The sequence below is a fragment of the Macroventuria anomochaeta genome (genome assembly GCF_010093625.1).
Source record: "Macroventuria anomochaeta strain CBS 525.71 unplaced genomic scaffold BU25scaffold_9, whole genome shotgun sequence".
NCBI lineage: Eukaryota > Fungi > Ascomycota > Dothideomycetes > Pleosporales > Didymellaceae > Macroventuria > Macroventuria anomochaeta.
Window position 1 is genome coordinate 311,011 of NW_022985370.1, and position 18,078 is coordinate 329,088.

At 54.2% G+C, this 18,078-nt stretch overlaps 7 protein-coding genes across 7 annotated transcripts; 3 read left to right on the forward strand and 4 right to left on the reverse strand.

The window, feature by feature from the left end:
• Positions 1-4,534: 4,534 nt before the first annotated feature.
• On the forward strand, positions 4,535-5,868 carry BU25DRAFT_337070 (uncharacterized protein; the record flags this gene model as incomplete). Its single annotated transcript, XM_033702660.1, has 2 exons — positions 4,535-5,704; positions 5,758-5,868. The coding sequence occupies 2 exons, from the start codon at positions 4,535-4,537 to the stop codon at positions 5,866-5,868; spliced, it is 1,281 nt and encodes a 426-aa protein (XP_033563810.1).
• Positions 5,869-7,732: 1,864 nt separating this feature from the next.
• On the forward strand, positions 7,733-12,292 carry BU25DRAFT_363789 (Pkinase-domain-containing protein; the record flags this gene model as incomplete). Its single annotated transcript, XM_033703766.1, has 5 exons — positions 7,733-8,367; positions 8,415-9,161; positions 9,217-11,201; positions 11,252-11,530; positions 11,704-12,292. The coding sequence occupies 5 exons, from the start codon at positions 7,733-7,735 to the stop codon at positions 11,919-11,921; spliced, it is 3,864 nt and encodes a 1,287-aa protein (XP_033563811.1). The 3' UTR covers positions 11,922-12,292.
• Positions 12,293-12,516: 224 nt separating this feature from the next.
• BU25DRAFT_408889 (uncharacterized protein) lies at positions 12,517-13,636 on the reverse strand. Its single transcript, XM_033705928.1, has 3 exons — positions 13,517-13,636; positions 13,201-13,344; positions 12,517-13,071 (listed from the first exon to the last, which is right to left on the reverse strand). Exons 1-3 carry the CDS (start codon positions 13,565-13,567, stop codon positions 12,784-12,786), a joined length of 483 nt encoding a protein of 160 aa, XP_033563812.1. The 5' UTR covers positions 13,568-13,636; the 3' UTR covers positions 12,517-12,783.
• A 635-nt stretch (positions 13,637-14,271) lies between these two features.
• BU25DRAFT_489651 (uncharacterized protein) lies at positions 14,272-14,801 on the reverse strand (the record flags this gene model as incomplete). The annotated part of the gene is made up of 2 exons (XM_033711434.1): positions 14,272-14,568; positions 14,622-14,801. 2 exons carry the CDS (start codon positions 14,799-14,801, stop codon positions 14,485-14,487), a joined length of 264 nt encoding a protein of 87 aa, XP_033563813.1. The 3' UTR covers positions 14,272-14,484.
• Positions 14,676-15,375, reverse strand: BU25DRAFT_270870 (uncharacterized protein). Its single transcript, XM_033701819.1, has 2 exons — positions 15,020-15,375; positions 14,676-14,955 (listed from the first exon to the last, which is right to left on the reverse strand). Exons 1-2 carry the CDS (start codon positions 15,228-15,230, stop codon positions 14,819-14,821), a joined length of 348 nt encoding a protein of 115 aa, XP_033563814.1. The 5' UTR covers positions 15,231-15,375; the 3' UTR covers positions 14,676-14,818.
• A 567-nt stretch (positions 15,376-15,942) lies between these two features.
• On the forward strand, positions 15,943-17,319 carry BU25DRAFT_447074 (uncharacterized protein). The gene is made up of 3 exons (XM_033709526.1): positions 15,943-16,008; positions 16,060-16,986; positions 17,043-17,319. Exons 1-2 carry the CDS (start codon positions 15,994-15,996, stop codon positions 16,978-16,980), a joined length of 936 nt encoding a protein of 311 aa, XP_033563815.1. The 5' UTR covers positions 15,943-15,993; the 3' UTR covers positions 16,981-16,986; positions 17,043-17,319.
• Positions 17,275-17,868, reverse strand: BU25DRAFT_447075 (uncharacterized protein; the record flags this gene model as incomplete). The annotated part of the gene is made up of 1 exon (XM_033709527.1): positions 17,275-17,868. The coding sequence occupies exon 1, from the start codon at positions 17,782-17,784 to the stop codon at positions 17,275-17,277; it is 510 nt and encodes a 169-aa protein (XP_033563816.1). The 5' UTR covers positions 17,785-17,868.
• Positions 17,869-18,078: the final 210 nt, after the last annotated feature.

Sequence of the window (18,078 nt, forward strand, 5' to 3'; positions counted from 1 at the left end):
AGACTGAAGTTACAAGGAATGGCAGTTGACTAGGGCAGCAGCTTAGTGATGGTGCAGGTAAAGTGTGCCATCAACGCAGATTGACCGCGACAACGGGCTTCCTTGTACGTTTCGTGCCATCGTCGCAAACAGAGCACGAGCAGCGGTCCTGGAGTCGTTCGGCTTGAGACTGCAGGGGTGCATGGTAGGATCATGTTGTGCAGCCACCGTAGAAGCTTGGGAACTGCAGCATCGTGGACTGGTGGAAGAGGCTCAAAACGTGGCCGCCGCAGCCCACTGATGAGGATGAATTGACTTGAGGATCTCCTTCGCCTGCTCAGTGCTGTGCAGCACCAAAACCCAGCAACGTGGTTGGGCGTTGTCGGGTCGAGGCTTGAGGCTTCCGGACCAGGATACACGAGGCCTAGGCTGGAGCTTGCCAGACGCTAAAGTTGTGAGTGTGTCAAAAACTAAGGTGTGCAGCCCGCGTGTCACAGAGAGCCGACTGTGGGGACTCGGGCGCTCCGAACGCTTACATATAATTGCAAAAATCTGGTAGAGTAACGGGTGAGATCCTAGCACAACGCAGCGTTGTGCGGAGGGTGCCGCCGTAGTTGGTGTCTGTGTCTGCGTTAACGGAGGGATGGTAGCGATACGGAATGCATGCCTGACGATGACTTAGCACGCACAGAAGGTTGAATCTTGAATTCTTGGTAATTGTGATGATTTTCGATGGATTTTGATGTTCATACGCACAGGGCTGACAGACCGGTCACTGCCCATGACGGAATGGCGGGGTACGTACGGATAAGGCGAGAACGGAGTCCGACTGCACTATCACTGAACGAGATTGAGAGTAAATCAAAACTGGTGCGCGAGAACCGGCAGGAAGGCCAAAAAGGTCATCTCCCAGGATGTGCATGCTAGCAGGTCACCCTAGCAGCTTCGGACACTGGAACAGCGGCGCCGCGTATGATGCGCGCCATGGGGCAGAATCGAGATAGTTTTGAGTGTCGACGAGCAGCGTTCCTCGGAGCGCAAGCGCGCTGAGAAGGCCCGGTAGGCTACCTGAGCGTGACTGCCTCCAGCGGAGACGATGTGAACATCATTTACTGGGCCTTCTCGCTTGACAGCTGTCTCGATTGGGCAAAGGCGCCCGGGATTACACGACACCTGCATTGGCCGTCTTGCGTGACAGAGGTTGCTGCGAGACGAAGGACTTTGTCCCGTATCTGTCTCTGCGATGCATTGGGCTGGTGGTTTGCAGTGTTGGTTGCTCGACAGATGTTTGATATACAAAGCTCCCAGGGCACTCAGGGGCTGTCCCATGCTGCAGACGCCTACCGGGTCCCGAGACGGGACAGCCAGCAAGCCCAAAAGCCTCTTGTCAACGCGTGAACTGAGGGTGCAGGCAGAGCCGACACGGCTGCGGCTACAGATCTCTGCACCTCTGCACAATCTTGGCCCTGCACCGCACCCACCCAGTGAAGGTTGGCGCCGGCGATGGCTGCCCCAAAAGTGCGGTCTGTGGCAGCAGCCTCACGCACGGCCTGGGACGCAGACGAATCGAGCGCTCGATCGACCGTGGAGAGGTCCCCAGTTCCATGTCGTCTGTCTCTGCCGCGAGAGTCTCAACCAGGCAGTCGGTATTCACTGAACGACACAGCATGCACCAGACGTCAGTCCATGCACAAGCAGCGCCCACCGCTCATCACGTCGTCTACAGCAGCTGTCAGCGAGCGTCGACAGGCGCCTCGTACTCCGGAGTGGGTGCATATGATCGCAGATGGCAGGCCTAGTGGTTGGGACGAAACAGTCAGCAGCATTATCGACCCCTCCCAATACGCATAATGGCACCAGATCAGACGCGCGCAAGATAATGAACCGAGAATTAATCCACTGCACGCCTGTTCTTCCACGTGGAGATCCACCCTACCAAGGCAAGCCGTGCGACGCGGTGCGCCGGGACCGGCTTAAGAGAAATGAGGAAGAGCAGGGACCGCACGCTCTGCTGATGACGCCTTGCCCCTTCAGAGGCACCCGTGCCGCAATCAATACAACAGTCTCGCTAATTATAGACGTCACTGAGCCAGCTGCAAATGCTAATCAGTGCATGTTTCGGGGCCAAAAAGCATCCTCAAGGAGTGTGATGTTGTCGATATTGGATGGCCCTTTTGGCCTTTTGCGCATTGGGATGGCAATCTACAGGGAATGGGTGCTAGTTATGCTAAAGCTGGCGATCGATGACCACCAACAAGATCTGCTCTCTATCCCCACCGTCGCAGCACCTGCTTAAGCGCAGCGCAGGCAGGGTAATCAATCAATCATGCGCAGCTCGCACTCCTACTCTTACTCGGCTAGCGTCAGCTGGCGACCTCAACACCTGTTGTCAGCTAGACTGGGAGCAGGAAAGGGGCACGGTTGCTGCATTGGTCGCCGAAGCTCTGAAGCATTGGCCGCCAGGATCGCAGGGAACCACGCACTCGTAGGAATAGACGCTGGGGTTGGGGATGCTGCTGGTGATGAACGTTGGTGATGTTCTTCGCCCAACTCCTTCAAAGCGCTTGCCTGCGCCGCCAGCTTACATGGAGGGCGATCAGCACAGCTAGCAAACGGGATTGGCCTTTGTAAACGGCGAGCTTGAACAAAGAAGGGAAGGCTGTCGCTGCGGTAGGCTTTGTCTCTGCCACGGCGCTCTTTGGGCCAGACCAAACTGCACTGGCCCGTGCAGGCCCAGTCGCTCTCGTTCTCGTTGGCGCCAGACCCGACACATGCTAGGCCTCTTCCTGCGGGCTCCCTACCCTTGGTTCCTGGCCCTGGGTCATAAACAAAAAAGCATTTTCTCCTGTCTGTCTCTTGTCGCGCTGCGAGCCCGGGTCACAAGAGCCGCATTGTTGCCACGCTGCTCTTTGTGCCCTCGGCCAGGGAGCACCCGCAGGAACAAAGAGACTACGGCGACGTCAAGTCACCACGTACCATCCCAGCATCAATGTGCTTTCAGACCTCCGGGCCGGCGCAAGCGACAGCTTCTCCACTGTGCTGGTCCAAGCCGTCCCGCACGCCAAACAGAGTCCGACAGACAGCCAGCGGCCAGGGTTTGTAGTAGCCTGGGAGCCTGGTGCGTGCATTCACCCCCGGCAGCGCATTGTTGTCGGTGGCCCCATGCTCGTCTGGTTCTCTAAGTGCGCCTGAACGGTGTGGTGAATTTCTCATTCGCTGCGTCTGCCTCTGCCGTGCCTCGTCTACGATGCCCAAATCTGCAAAAGTGCGCCTGTGAATAGCGCTCCCACCCGCTCACCTGAGGCTTGCTCTCGTGCCATTTCATCTCCCATCCCAATCCAGATCTTCATAACGCTTGGACTAACCCTATCGCCTGGTTGGGCCCTTGAGCAGAGGAAGCCCCAGAACGCCAGTCAGCCACGCGAACCCGCCAACCCTGACACCCTTAGCCCGCCATACATATACGTGACCAGTGCTCTCCACTCGCTCGCGGTAACAAAGCCTTAACCCACTCAGGTTCCAGCCTTCTCCGCCATTGCTCTGCTAGGGCGCCCAGGTACTGAGCTTAACAAGGAGGGATCGCCGCTCCGCACTCCACCACCAACAGCTCATCAGGCTCGCTGTCCCCCACCTAAGGATCAGTGGCTCCCATCATCAACGTGCAACACCAGATCCTGCAACGCCGCTGTAGTGGACGCTCACAAAAACGACCTCATCTGTGCCTGTTTCCAAAGAGGGAAGTCGACGCCGTCCCAGTGCCTTGGTTCGAGTACTAGAAGCTTGACTACCAGCCAATCCAGCGCCAGCTGGACCACAACACCAGCACGGTCATAGCAGGAGCACCACCGTCTTGACCGAAACCCATCATTCACACAGCCTGTGCTACCGCCTCAGTAGCACTACGTCTGCGCAACCAGGAAACCGGGCCCTACCGAACGCTCCGACTTGGAGGTCACCACAGTGCCACGAGTATCTGCTTTTGCTCCTCTGTACGCCCCTCTGCCTCGGCCTGCGACATCGACCACCACTGATACCAGGCAGCGATTGAGACTTCCTAGCAGTCTTTTGGCGAGGCCTGCATCTGTCGGTATCACTGCCCACCTGAACCAGCGCAGGTACCATTTCGAGGACCGTTCACCAGGTGAAGCATCATCAGGCCTTCGGACCTGCCAGTCGCCGTCTGAGCAACAAGACACTAGCCAGGAGTACCATCGCAGACTCTTTGGACCGGGCGGGTATTCGTGCTCGCAAGAACCTTTTACAAGATCGTTTCCCCTCCACAACCTGCATAACATCAGTACTTTGTCCCTCTTGACTAGAGCTCCTACCTCCCACATTACGCCTTTGAGCTACAAGTAGCCGGCCGCCCTCCGTGGATCATCCTCAGCCTACACGTGGGCTATATTGGTCTGGTGCTCATTTCTCAAGTCCGCCTTTTGCAGCGTCACAGCTGCAGGCTCTTCCAACTCCTTCTCCATCCGAAGCTGGTAGGTCATCAGGACCTTACCGGAACACAACCGCCAACGTGGCTGCTGCAGTGGCTCACCCGGCTTCTATGCATCCTGGGTCTGACCCAATGGGTGCGCCTCCCAGCTTTGCGCAGCGGAGGCCTCATGCTGCTCAGTTGGGTAGCTTCGAACTTCCACCTCCGCCAATGCACAAATATCCCTTCACTAACCACGGTACCGTTTCGCAGTCGTCACAGGCGCCGACAACCATCGCTAGTGTTGGCAACCTTCTCACACCGCCGAGCACCATCCACGGCGACGTGATAAGCCCTTCGTCTGGAGTGTCGACAAGCGGCGCAGCCTCGTCGACAATGGCCTACTCCCAAAACTACAACCACATCTACTCTCCGCCTGCACAGCAGCCATCATACGGCTACCCGCCTGCACACTCACAGCAAAACCAATATGGTCAACAAAGCCGAGGTATGTATGCTCTTCTGCACCATGATCGTCCGCTCGGGCACCAAGACTTACTCCGCAAAGGGCTGAATCCACCACCCTATGAGATGAACAATCAGCTGCCACCATTTACGCCATCATCCAGTGCATCACATATGCCGTCGATGCCCGCACACCACCACCAGCCTCACCATATGATGAGCGCACAAACGCCTGTATCGTCATCAGCACCTCAACAGTCGCCAGCATTACCTCAGGACTCATTCAGGCAACCACACCCACCAACACCAACTTACAACTATCAGCCATCCGGAACGCCTCAGCACTCGAACTTCCCGTACTCTACAGGGCCATCGCCGACTCAGCAGCACAGCCAGAGCCCAATCAGCGCCGGTGGCCCCATGCCTAGAATGTCGCCAGCGGTTTCGCAGGGCCAGATGCCTTCGGTGCCATCGAACAACCCAGTGCAATCGCCTTCTTACTACCAGCGGCCACCACCATCAGCATACGCACCAGGACCAGCACCAGTATTTTCGAATGTCCAGAACCCGAATGGTGGGCTTGCCCTGGTTGGTGTGCACCCTGGGATGATGCCCGGCTTCAACAGTGGACACGCAGCTCAGATGCCTCACTTCATGGGAGGACACAACCCTCACCAGCAACCGGCCTCGACCGACCGACCATTCAAGTGCGATCAGTGCCCTCAAAGCTTCAACCGCAACCACGACTTGAAGCGACACAAGAGGATCCACTTGGCAGTCAAGCCTTTCCCTTGCACACACTGCGACAAGAGCTTCTCGAGAAAAGACGCATTGAAGGTATGTTGCGCATCAAATCAAAGCTTATGAGCGTTTGCTAACAGATCTCACAGCGTCATATTCTTGTCAAAGGCTGCGGCAAGGCTGCTGCGAACAGCGACGACACAAAGCGAGAGAGCCACTCGCCCAAGTCGGAAGCCGTCAAGTCGAAAGCAATCCACTAGTGTCGTCGCTGTACCTTCATCTTGAGGCTTCGGCCCTCTTCACTTCTCTTGTATTAAATACCCTTTTCGTCCTTGTCATTATGGGTTTCGGCGCACATTGTTACGAAACCATTACCTTCGCTGTGCAGCTATTGGGTCACGATTTGTTACGTCTTCTGTTTATCGCGTATTGGACTACCCTTGGGACGCTGGATATATCCTATCTGTGGGGTTTGCGGGTATAGCATGCGACCATGTTCTTGTTTCTTTTTTGTTTGAACGCGGATACCTTTAGTCGGTTCTCTGGGGATGTATCAGGTATGCGGAAGGAGTTGCTTTTGCGACCATGTGTTGTTTTTGCTCGCATTCGCAGCGGTGGAGGCGGCACGTCCGCAGCATCGGGAATCGGTTGGGATCAGGGGTCTGAGGCTACAAACAGCTTCTTGGTTATAATGTGCATAACGGGCAGGGGCGCAACATGCACCTGTGTGGCATTAGAGCAGAGATCTGGGTACAGGGGGACAAGAGGTGCTACGATACCGAATACCATGATACGACTGTCGTTCTTCTAAACACCTTACCTCGTACTGTGCCATTTGTGACTACAAGTGCGTCGCGGAGCATGTCGCTAGCCAGCAAGTGATATCGTAGAGTATGCAGTGTATTCCAGAAGGAGATGACGATACATTAAGGTTCTTGTGCGGACGGCTACTTGCAGTCTGAGCGACCCACGAACCTGGCGCGCTAGTCGGCATGTTCCATGGCTCTCGCCTCGCGATCAGCGCGTTCCTCACACTTCACCTCATCATCACTCCACGTTTCCATCTCATCCCCTTACGGCCGCACTTCTGCTGCAGCAGTAAAACACACTCATTGAGCTTCTGCTCGCATGTCACTGCGACACTTGATGTGAATGATACACCCCTTGTATTCTCAATGACTCCGCTGACGCGCTCGACTGCACCCGTTCGTCTGCGTTAAACATTTCCAATCGTTCACTTGGAGTAGCTTAACATGCAGCCCTTGCGAATCCACGAACATTTCGAAACGGCTCGCAGCTTCATGAGATGACGCTCGCCACGCGGTCTCGTCACCGCAAGGTACGACTTGTACGCAAGGAAGGAGACAGTGGTCGCGATCACCCGTCCATAATGTCAATGGCCTTATAGACGGTAGGAAGAATTTGTTTCTTCATTTTCGGCCTTCAATGCATATCTCTAGTCCTCTAGCCAACTCGTTTCTTTCTACTCCTTTGGTGCACAAACAAAACATATCTACTCCACCTTTGTCATCTTGGCACATTCCTCAGCAAAAGAGCCTCCAACAGCGACCTGAGGATGGTTCGGTAAATACGCGCCTTCTCTGCTCACGAGGCCTCTGTTCCTTCTCCTGTTCCTGGTGGTGTTAGAGAGCACCTTCCGTCCCGTTTGCACACCGGTGCCGCTCTTGCCAATGCGTCCGTGCGCGCCATCTCCCTTCCCCTCCCAAGCTCGCATACGATCGCCTCTACAGGCCTCTCTACCGCATGCATTCAGAACTTGTTAGCTTTTTGGTCGTTGAGTAGTTTTCAATTGCACTTGCACAGCTAGCCGCCCCTCCTTTATCGGCTCCGTCAAGCAACCTACAGTCCATTGACTGTCCGGCGCCCTCAGTGTCAGCAGCAGATACCAAACAGCACAACACGGCGGCTCTGCCATGGCCTAGACGCATTCTGGCAGCACAACTACGGCGACAACTGCAACCACCGGCAGCATTACTCGTCTTCTGGTGCTCGGTCTCACCGCGCATCCTTTCTAACTGTACATTTTTGGCCCATCATCCTAGCCAACTAATCTAATAGCAGTCGAGGCGGCCCCGCCTTGACCGCTGAAAACAGCAACACACCATGGACCACAGCTACCATGGCCGCCCCCCAACGCGTCGACGCGCCCTCGGCGACGGCACTCACCGTGCGAACGAGAACTCTCATTCACAGCGGCAGAGCGAAAAGCACAGTCACGAGCACGTGGCTCCTCCACCTAAGGCTCTACCCCACAACGAGTCAATAGTACCAAATGGCACACTCGCCGTGCGTCACGAGCAGCAGTCTACTACCCCTGAGAACAAGCGCCTTTCCGCTGTACTGGCTCACGAGGCGCGCCCACACAACCCGAAACGCGACTCAACCATCTCCAATGCCAGTACCAACGCGTCAAACACCAACCGTCGCCGCAAGACACACATTGGGCCATGGCAGCTGGGCAGGACTATCGGACGAGGTGGATGCTCGCGTGTGCGGCTGGTAAGGCACAGCATGACAGGGCAATTTGGAGCCGCCAAGATCATCTCGAAGACCACCGCGGAGAAGGTACGTGCGCTGAGTCTGGCGAACTTGATCCAAAGTGCAGAGCAGGATCCCACACTGTACCCTGACGGCAAGGTCATCCCCTTCGGTCTGGAGCGCGAGATCTGTATCATGAAGCTGCTGGATCACCCGAACATCGTTCGCCTCTACGATATCTGGGAGAACAGGGACGAACTGTAAGTCCCTTCAGCAACAAACGTGTGCCTCGTCTAACGTATCACAGCTACCTTATCATGGAGTATGTCGAAGGCGGCGAATTGTTCAGTTACATTCATGAGCAAGGCGGTCTGATCGAGATCCACGTTGTCCATATCTTTCGCCAGATCATCGCGGCCTTGATCTACTGCCACCGAATCAGTATCCACCACCGCGACCTCAAGCCGGAGAATATCTTGCTCGATCGAGAGACGATGACAGTCAAACTTGTTGACTTTGGCATGGCAGCGTTGCAACCAACTGGCAAGAAGCTAACGACACCGTGCGGCAGCCCCCACTATGCAGCACCTGAGGTCATCAAGACTACTGCGTACGACGGTGCCAAAGCTGACGTCTGGAGCTGCGGCGTAATCCTCTACGTCTTACTCACAGGCACGCCACCCTTCAATTACTCGGGCGATGATCGAGATCTCAAGTACCTGTTCAGGGCGATCGAGAAGGGTGAATACGTTCTGCCTGACACCTTGTCACGCGAAGCCGCAGACCTGATCAAGCGTATCTTAATTCCTGATCCCAAGCGACGTGTTGGTCTCGAAGACATCTGGAATCACCCTTTCCTGCACAAGTACAGCAAGGAGCTGAACTTTGTTGGGGATAACACTGCGGCCAGTCATTGGACAGGACCACTGCCATCAATTGCAAGCTGGGAGACTCTGGAGCGAACAACCATCAATCGAGAGATCTTGCGATACCTCCGCACACTTTGGCATAGCGAGAAGGAAGAGGTCATCATCCAGCGCCTCATGAGCAGAGAGTCAGTACCAATGTGACACATGGGAAGCATGAGACACAGCTAACGATCGTGACAGAGCGAACCAAGAAAAGTACTTCTACTCGGCACTCCAGAAGTATCAGCAAGACCAACTCGAGAACTACCAGCCAAGTGCTCACCACCCGATCGCGCACTCCAACAGCGACCATCATCACAATGTGCGCCATACGCCGACCAAAGAAGACATTGAGCAGATGCCCAAGCAGAAGCACAAGAGGTCGCAGTCCGGGTACTCGATCTTGAACAATGAGCACATGTACTCAAAGCACAGCTTCTACGAATCGCCTGCGTCAGAGGCCAGTTACGACCCGTTTCGTGCCTCGAGACAACCCATCCTTCCGGAGAAGGCCACACACCCAAATGTCACTGTTCGTCGCCGGGCCAGCAATGGTAGCCGCAACCTTCGACCAATTACAGCCCTGGGTCATCGCACCGGCAGCTCACTGCGTGTCCAAGCTCTGCGGAACTCTAAGCGTGGTTCTGCTGTCTCTCGCAGCTCATCCAAGCACACCACACCTTCTCAACGATCGGTATATGCCCGTTCTGTCTCACGATCTTCACTCGCAAGTTCACACTGGCCAAGTAGTCCTCCGGTCATTGCTCGATCTGGCGGAATCGGTAGGCGAGGCGTGAGCTTCTCGCACTTGCATCGTCGAGGCTCTACAGCAACTGCAAGCACGGCAGATACAGGTGCGGTACCATACACTTCGAACCGGTCGTTCGACCGTCGCCGGGAGTCTATTGGATCGTACGGGTCCTCGCTTCGGTCAAGCACTATTCAGCCGTCGCCCGCTACTCGAACCAAGTCGAGGGCTTCTGCGAGCACAGCAGCACCTCGCCTTCGAATGCGAAAGCCTGAAAGTCCTAGCAAGTACATTCAAAGCGAGGCGCGTAAAGTCAGTACCGAGCTCGGGAAGGTCATGGAAGAAGCCTTCAACCGTTCATCCATGAGCTCGAGTATACGAACCACACGCACCGATGCTTATCAGGAAGGAACCTTCTCCCAGTATGACACGCCACCTACCTCGTTCTCGAACCGAGACTCAGGTGGCAGCACGATTGCCACTCCAAACACGAAGGCGATGCTTGCATCTCGGCCACTTCCACCAATCCCAAAGGAGACGCCGAACACTTTCTTACATCGAAAGCTTGTTGAGACACGAGCAGACATCGCTCGACGACTGACTGAAGATGACGACAACACCGAGCACTTTACAGAAGTGCTTGAACACTTGGACCGCTTAATTGTTCCGCCTGCTAACAGCAAGCGTGTGGTATCTGCTCCTGCTAGATCTCCAGAGCACATTGCGCCTTTGCATGCTATACCGGAGGAGGTGAAGGTTGATGGTGGAGCTGGGTTTGAAACAACCTATAGCCCTCACTATCGAGCCGTCACTGACCCAGTTAGGCCTCAGGTTCGACGCGCAGTTACAGCGCAAGAAACAATCCGCATTGTGGACCAATCACCCAACCGCATCGCACCTCTTAACATTCGAAAGCGCAGTGGGGCAAGCCTTTCTTCGAAGTATGCGAACGATGTGCCCACTTCCATCCCATGGCCAGGGCCAAGCGCGCAAAACTCTGTTCGGTCTTACCAAGACGTGCAGAAAGACCTGCCGGCCGCACGCGTCCACATTGCGCCTCCTCCCGCACCTGAGAAGCAGCCCATCGTCAAGAAGAAGAAATCCTTATGGTTCCGTCGCAACACCGATGAGAAGGAGCAACAAGACAAGAACGAGCCTCAAGTCAAGACGAAAAAGTCGACCACCCTACTGCAGATACCCGAAGCATGGCAAGGTCTCGACGATCGTATCAAGAACGACCCTTCCCCCACACTGAGCACTCACAATGAAGCTGCTAAGCATGCCTCGAAGCAGTCTGACGGTAGCAACGCCAGCGAGTTTCCCATGCGCAACACAGGTTCAGCTGCTACTAAGAGCGACAGCGCCCCGCGAAAGGGCCTTCTTGGCTTCTTTGGCAAGAAGAAGGAGGAGAAGGCCAAAGGTCCTATGGAACTCGATCGTAAGTGGACCGTTCCACATCATCTACGTACTACTGACACCCGCGTCTAGTCAACTCCAGCTCATCGTCCATTCTCTCGAACCACGGACTTGGCCCCGAATCAAGCGAGTCAGTGAACCGTTCTGGTCCACCTGAAGTGCAGATGAACTGGCTGTCACGCTTCCTGCACATCAAGCCCGCTACAAAGACTCTCTGCTTCCATGTCGGTCGCGGCAAAGTCCGTGGGGACCTGGTTCGCTTGCTGCGAGACTGGCAGCGCTTTGGCGTCCGCGACGTTACTTTCGACCGCAAGACCAACATCATCCATGCTCGTGTAGACAAGATCAACCGTAAGTATCTACCTTCTGCACGTTTTCTGTTCAGCGAGTGGAGGCTACAGGCCTTCTGCTTCCAAGTGGAGGTCTTGGAGGTAGAATCTGTCTCTCAATGTAACCGCACGCTTTCTTTTCAATGGCTATCTCAGCTCCAGCGGACACTGAATGCTAACATCGTTGTCTCGCAGATCTCAAGATCAAGCCTGTATCCTTCGTTATCGAGCTCTTCGTCGTTCTGGAGCACGGGCGCCGGGCCAACCTTTGCCTGGCGCGATTCACACAGACACGGGGGGCGGCATCGAGCTTCCGTAAGGTTGTGGACATCGTCGAGGATGTGTGCCGTGCCAAGTCTATGCTGGTCGAGGACCCCGAGAAACAGGCAACAATGATGGAGGTGCTAGACTAGGAGACTGGGATAAGGACTGGAGATTTGGCCCAAGGAATTCGGCGGGTTTCATGGACACTTGGTGGTATACTTTCCCACCTATGAGGGTACATATTGCCTGAGCATCTGTTTGGCACGTCTGGAGGATGCTTGGATACACGATCTTGGTGTTTGGCTTCGCACACGATACCCCGAGCAGCCTTAGCCCAGCATGGTCAGTTCGAGCAGTACCATTCCCAGCACCTTTTCATCAGCCTTCCAATCGTTGGCTCTCCAGGTTCGTGTTGCAGCTTGGTGTAGTGTTCTTCCACACTTCTCTGTACTTATTAGCATTGGCCTCGAGTCGATAGTTGGGACGGAGTCTGGTGTTTCAAGCAAGTATCCATCTGTCGGCCACGAGCCTCTAATGAGTAATCCATGAAGTACTATTTCGAAGTATTCACTTTGAGACATTTCCAACGTATGGGCCGCCATCATAAGACCGACCTACGAGGGTTGGTATGGACAGTAGCTGCTGTTGTGTTTGATTGACTTTGCACATATGTGGTTATTTGTGAGGAGCTTTGGGTCAAGGAACGCGTGGCAGCTGCAATGTGTAAGGTTGCACGCGCAGTATCTTGCAACATCATCTTCCATTCTTGTCTCAATCACTTCTCTGACGGTATCTAGTGCGAACGTGTTCGTGAGGACGTGGTATTGCATTGGCCCTATGGCGACGCCGGAGTTTGTATCCGGCACGAAGAGTGTAAATCATCCCATCCCATTCATTGATTCCGTGTTTGACGGAAGAGAGTAAAGGAACACCGAGTCGCCCCGAAAAATCCGCTGAACCCAGTCATGCACACATGTTTTCCATCTTCAACCCAGCACAATCGCTAGTTGCTTAGCGGGTCCTGGCCTGGACCTTAGGAGCGGCGCCCTTGGAGCCCTGCTTCGACTGGATCTTGGCGACCTGGCCACGGGCACCGGCGGCGGCGCTCTTAGCCTTCTCAGCCTTCTTCGCCGACTCGGATGCGGCCTTCTTGTCCTTGCCCTCCTTAATGGCGGCGGCGCGGGCGGCAGAGCGGGCCTCGGGGCGCTGGGAGCGGCGCTCCTTGATCACGTCGAGAGAGGCACCGACGATGGCACGCTGGTGCTTGACTGTGCGGCGGGTGCGCTTCTTGGCAACCTCCTGGAGGGGGGGTCAGTGACCTGACATCATGTCGAAAAGCACGTCGCAGGAGGTTCTCTTGCGACGGAGCGAGCATTTTCATGTCTTCGCTGCGACCGCACGAGCAGTCCTCCTGGACAGATAGCGTACCTCAGAGATACCCTTCTTGTGCTGCCTCCTGTAGAGGGTGGTCCATGAGATCTTGCGAGGGTTCTTGCGCTGGAGGAACAGAGACTCGGTCTTGCCGTTCTGGAAGCGGAAGATCTTGCTGTCACCACGGATGTAGAGCTTGCCCTGTGTATGCCGTCAGCGCTGCGCTTCCAATTGCATGCCCCGTAGGCACTGTGCATTGCCCAGTTGCTCTCTCCCTGCCCATGTCCTGTGTGTTCGTGCGGTGTTGTCCTATGCGCTGTGGAACTTCGACATGAACCCGGGAGACACAGCTGGGGTGCTTGGCGGAACGCACCTTGCCAGGGTAGATCTTCTGGCCGGAGAAGGAGTCGTCGTAGGTACGCATGTTGGCGGTGTTGGCGGTGACCTGTGGTTAGTTGCTAATTCTCAAAGCGACAGCGTTGGGTAATTTGCGTTGCGGCTGCCGTGTGCGAACAACGGACGGGCGTACTATTAGCCGAGCTTGGCGTTCCATCGCCGAGTCCGCAAGCATCATCACCAACACCATCACCAACACCATCTGCACTTTCTGACCGCAAATCAGTGGTTTGACTGTCTGCACCAGCACTAATCGCATCGCCAATACCATCGTAAGCGCTCTTGTGTATGCCAGTCACTAGCCTCGAACACGGCTGCTCCACTCAGTCGATATATACAGGGCCTTAAGAAGCAACCAACGGGTCATGACGGCTCTTGGTGTACTTTCAGTACTTGCAAGCGGAATCATGATGATGTAACATGATAGGCAAGTTCAGCATGATAACTGCGATCAGAATTGAGCACGCAGTCAGGGCTGCCTAATAATAATAACGGCAGCGATCACAAGTCGTTCAACAGGCGAAAGCAGTATTAGGCGTCGTCGAAACGTAGGTAAACTATAGGGGAGTAAAAGACTCGTGGGTGCTCATGACACCATGCATGAACAGCTCGAATGAGAACATTCACTCACAAAGGGTGTGGCCTTACGTCCTCATTTAAACTGCCAGGACCACTTTCGAGATCTAGCATCCACCAGCCTCTCGATTGATAAACTTCTGGAGACTCTCAACCCTCTAACACGTGCAAATTGTCATCGCCCAGCAGCTATCGTTTACGCAATATCTAACATCCTCAAGCTTCACACTCAAGATCGACTTGATGTCATGGGACATCCATTGGCCTTGATTACTTTCTTCTTCCGTTGACTGAAGAGTGCTCGAGACATGATGGACGCATTGCTCGAGTGGATCATATTCAGTGCTCTTGCGTCGCCTCAACATATTATCAACCTGTCACGATGCCAGCGGCTATCCAATCCTCAGGCTCGATATACTCTCGCAGACATGTAGTCGGCACGTGTATGCCCGTCTATGTGATCGTCAGCTACGTCCAACACATCTGCCCAAAAATTCATCACCAACCTTTTCCAAATCCCACGCCTTCAGCGTATCTGCCTGAAACGCATTATACGCAAAGTCTAAGCTAAACTGGTACATTTCGCCAATCTCTTTACCCGCTCCACCTGGTATATGCTCGTCCAGATCCTTGACTGCCGTCTGTTTATAACTCGTCTTCACGCCAGTCACTTTGCCCCATGTCATGATCCAGTCAGGCCAGGTCAGCCATGAGGGTCGAGTTGGGCAGTAGCTGGAGTAATGCACGGGTCCATGGGCATGTGTCTCTTCGTGGATCGAGATGTGGGACTAGCATGTTGGGAGATGTTGGGAATTGCATTTGTATTGAGCCGTCGGGTAGCTTGTATAGTCAGTGGACTGATTCTCTCGGATCTGGACCTGGTATCGTCCACAGATCATCTTACCTTTGCAAACCATCGTCCCGGCAGGAATCGCCAGCTTGTAAAAAAAGAATCCCGTGTATAGGTAGCTCGTCTTTTTTTTTTTTTTTTTAGCTAGTTCCAGATACTTTTCTTGTAAATATGTTGGGAACATGTCTGCTTTGCTGTTGAAATGCCATAGCTCTTTGTATTCTTCGTTGCTGCCCTCCCTCGCGCTACATAGCGTGCTTGCCATAAGACCTACGTCGTCCAAGCGACGTCGTGTCCTTGTCCTGGTCAGGCAGGTGTCACGGGAACCCCCTGTAGGGAATCTGCACACCAAGTCAAACCAGATCTCTTAGTCTAGAAGCGTTTCAGCTGAAGCGCAAGAAGACTTCTGCTTGTCGCTTGTGCAATGTACGTGTCCAGAACATGCCTGCCAGGGGTGCACCAACGGATCGCCTTCGGCAGCACTTCGTAGACTTCCATTACCTCCGTAGTGAGCGCTGTATGCCAACTGTCGCGTGTATGTGATCTGTGATCATTTTATCCTACGCGTAGACATTCAACAACTTGGTTGAAGCTTTCAACTGCACTAGCCACTAGACAGCTTTGGGGCTCTGTCCACTTCCAGGTCACGAATCTGGATACCTTCAACTTGCGATATCTGAGTTCTGTCACCACTCTGAGACCCATGTAGACGCAACGTGTACTTCGGGACCGCCCGTTGATGTGTTGATGATCTGCGGCGATCCTTATCTTTTCGGCGTTTGAAATGAAACACATAATCTGCTCCGCTCCTCTACGTCCAATCAACAGTTATATCGTGATGCACGCGCTTGTTCAGATTCATGTTGCGAAAGTACAGAAGTTCGGCGTTGTGCCTCCAATTAGGCAGGTATCAAATGCACGTGGGGTCTCATTATGACATCACCCGTCCAGTACAACAACATTACCGCGTCCTTCTACAACGATCGAATTCATCGAGATTTTTACCCACCCGAATATCAATCTTTAACATGACGCAATCAGAGGTAAATTATTTCTATGCATTGGTGTGGCTCGCAGATTAACGTTAATTGCAGGATCAAAAGAGGAAGATCGCCGACATTGTCTCAAGCAATGAAGGAGAGGCCGAGAAGATTGATCAGATTGCTAAAGTCAGAGGCTGGTTCCGTCCAGAGGAAAACAGCGCGTACTATCCTACAGTGCAGAAGTACCTTGAAGACGACATCGACATCGACACAGCAACCTCCACGCTCTTCGAACCAATAGATCAGAAGATCATCGCTCGGAAGTTGGCCGACGTATACTTCCTGGATCTCTGGTACTCCGTCATTCATGCCGCAAAGCGAAAGTCGTTTCACGAGGCTGAAGGCGATGGCAAGTGCAACCCACATTTCCACGCCAAAGTGGCCGACCTGGTCGCCGCCTTCCGTGACCACAAGATCAAAGACCACGAAGAGTACAACTACCTCTACAGCTCATTAACAGATTTCTCAATGGCCTGTCGTGAAATTTACAACGATGTGCCAGAGCCATACGCGTCAGACATCGAGATCAATGCCTGGGCAAATGTCAACTTTTTCTACGCCCGAATTACGGAGAAGGGCCTTCAGGACTTGAGCATCTACGCAATCTGGAGCATGCGAACTGTACTCGAAAATGAAGCCCAAGACGACGCCGAAGGCACTGCAGCACAAAAGTACAACGTCTACGTTCCTGCAGCCGCATCCTGGATCTTCGGCATGGGCCGCGCTCTGTACACAAAGGAGGCTGATCTTACGCCCACAGACCGCAAACAAGGGAACCCCGCCAAAGGCGGAGAACTATGGAAGGGAAAAGCAGAGTTCAGCAAAGAGCGGTGGGGACTGTGGAAGGAGAGGCTAGCGGTGATCAGCAAGATGGATGAGGTGTCAGATAAGACGAAGAATATTGCGAGAGACGCGATTGAGGCAATGGAGAGGGCCGAGAGCTTCAATTATAACACGCATTCGGGATCATAAGCTCAGGTATGTATTCAAGCTCATCGAGATCGAATAATAGCGGATGAGGCTAACGGCTATAGAAATCGATATCTTGACAGTGGTGTGGTGTGGCCTCACTGACGTACGAGGGAGGTGTATCAAAGAGGTAAGCATCAGTGAAATAGTGCAGAAATAGTTCTCAGAGACTACTATCAGACTCGACCTGCGCTGCAGGGAATCAATCTCATCGTGCAATCCATGATGGAGCTCTATCATCCACAGCTTGCCCCCTTCCCTTTTAGTCCTGTACAGCTCTTCCCACCCCATCAGTCCCTACGCTGGTTTCCTCCCTGCAACAAACGTTCCAACCATAAACAGCACACCACTCCCCAGACCCAGCCCTGCACCGCCCAGCGCCGCCCGCCCAAGACTCACAGGCACCGTCCCTCTCCTCGCCGCAACTACACCAGCCAGCGCACCAACACTCGTCGCACCAATCGTCTCCCAATCCGTATCAACCTCGCCCTTGTTCTCCAACAACCGCCAACTTCTGTCCTGCCACTCAACTTCCTCTTGCCCTTGCATGCGGCCCCAAGTCATCGTAGCGCCCGCGACGGTTCCTACGATCAAGCCACGCCCGGAGTTGAGCAAAGTGCGAGAGAGGAGGGTGCGAGTGTTGATGGGTTGTTTGCGGAGTCGTGATGTGAGAAGAGTGGCGCCTGTGAATGGGAGCGAGAGGAAGGAGAAGGACATTGCTGAGGCGCGGATTACATGCAGGTAGAGGATGGCGTGGGCATTGGGTTGGTCTTCTGCGTATTGAGGGTGTGGGAAGAGGGATGTCATTGTGATTGGTGTGTTGAGGAGTAGGATGTGATGTAGAAGTGGTTGTGTTGCGGGTCTTATAATGTTGTAGGACGGGGAAGCTTGAAGGTGATGTAGGCGCTTCCCGTTCGAGCAGCGGTGTTCGGAGTGGATGCGGAATTCTACGTATGATCGTGATTGTAGTAGATTTAGGCAGCCAGGATAGATGGAGGGTCAATCGGACGTGAGTGTTTTTGACTGCCTATATGTTCAGGGCGCACGCAATCTATATACATGCTGCAGCAACCGGAGCTGAATCGACGAGACCCCGCCGGT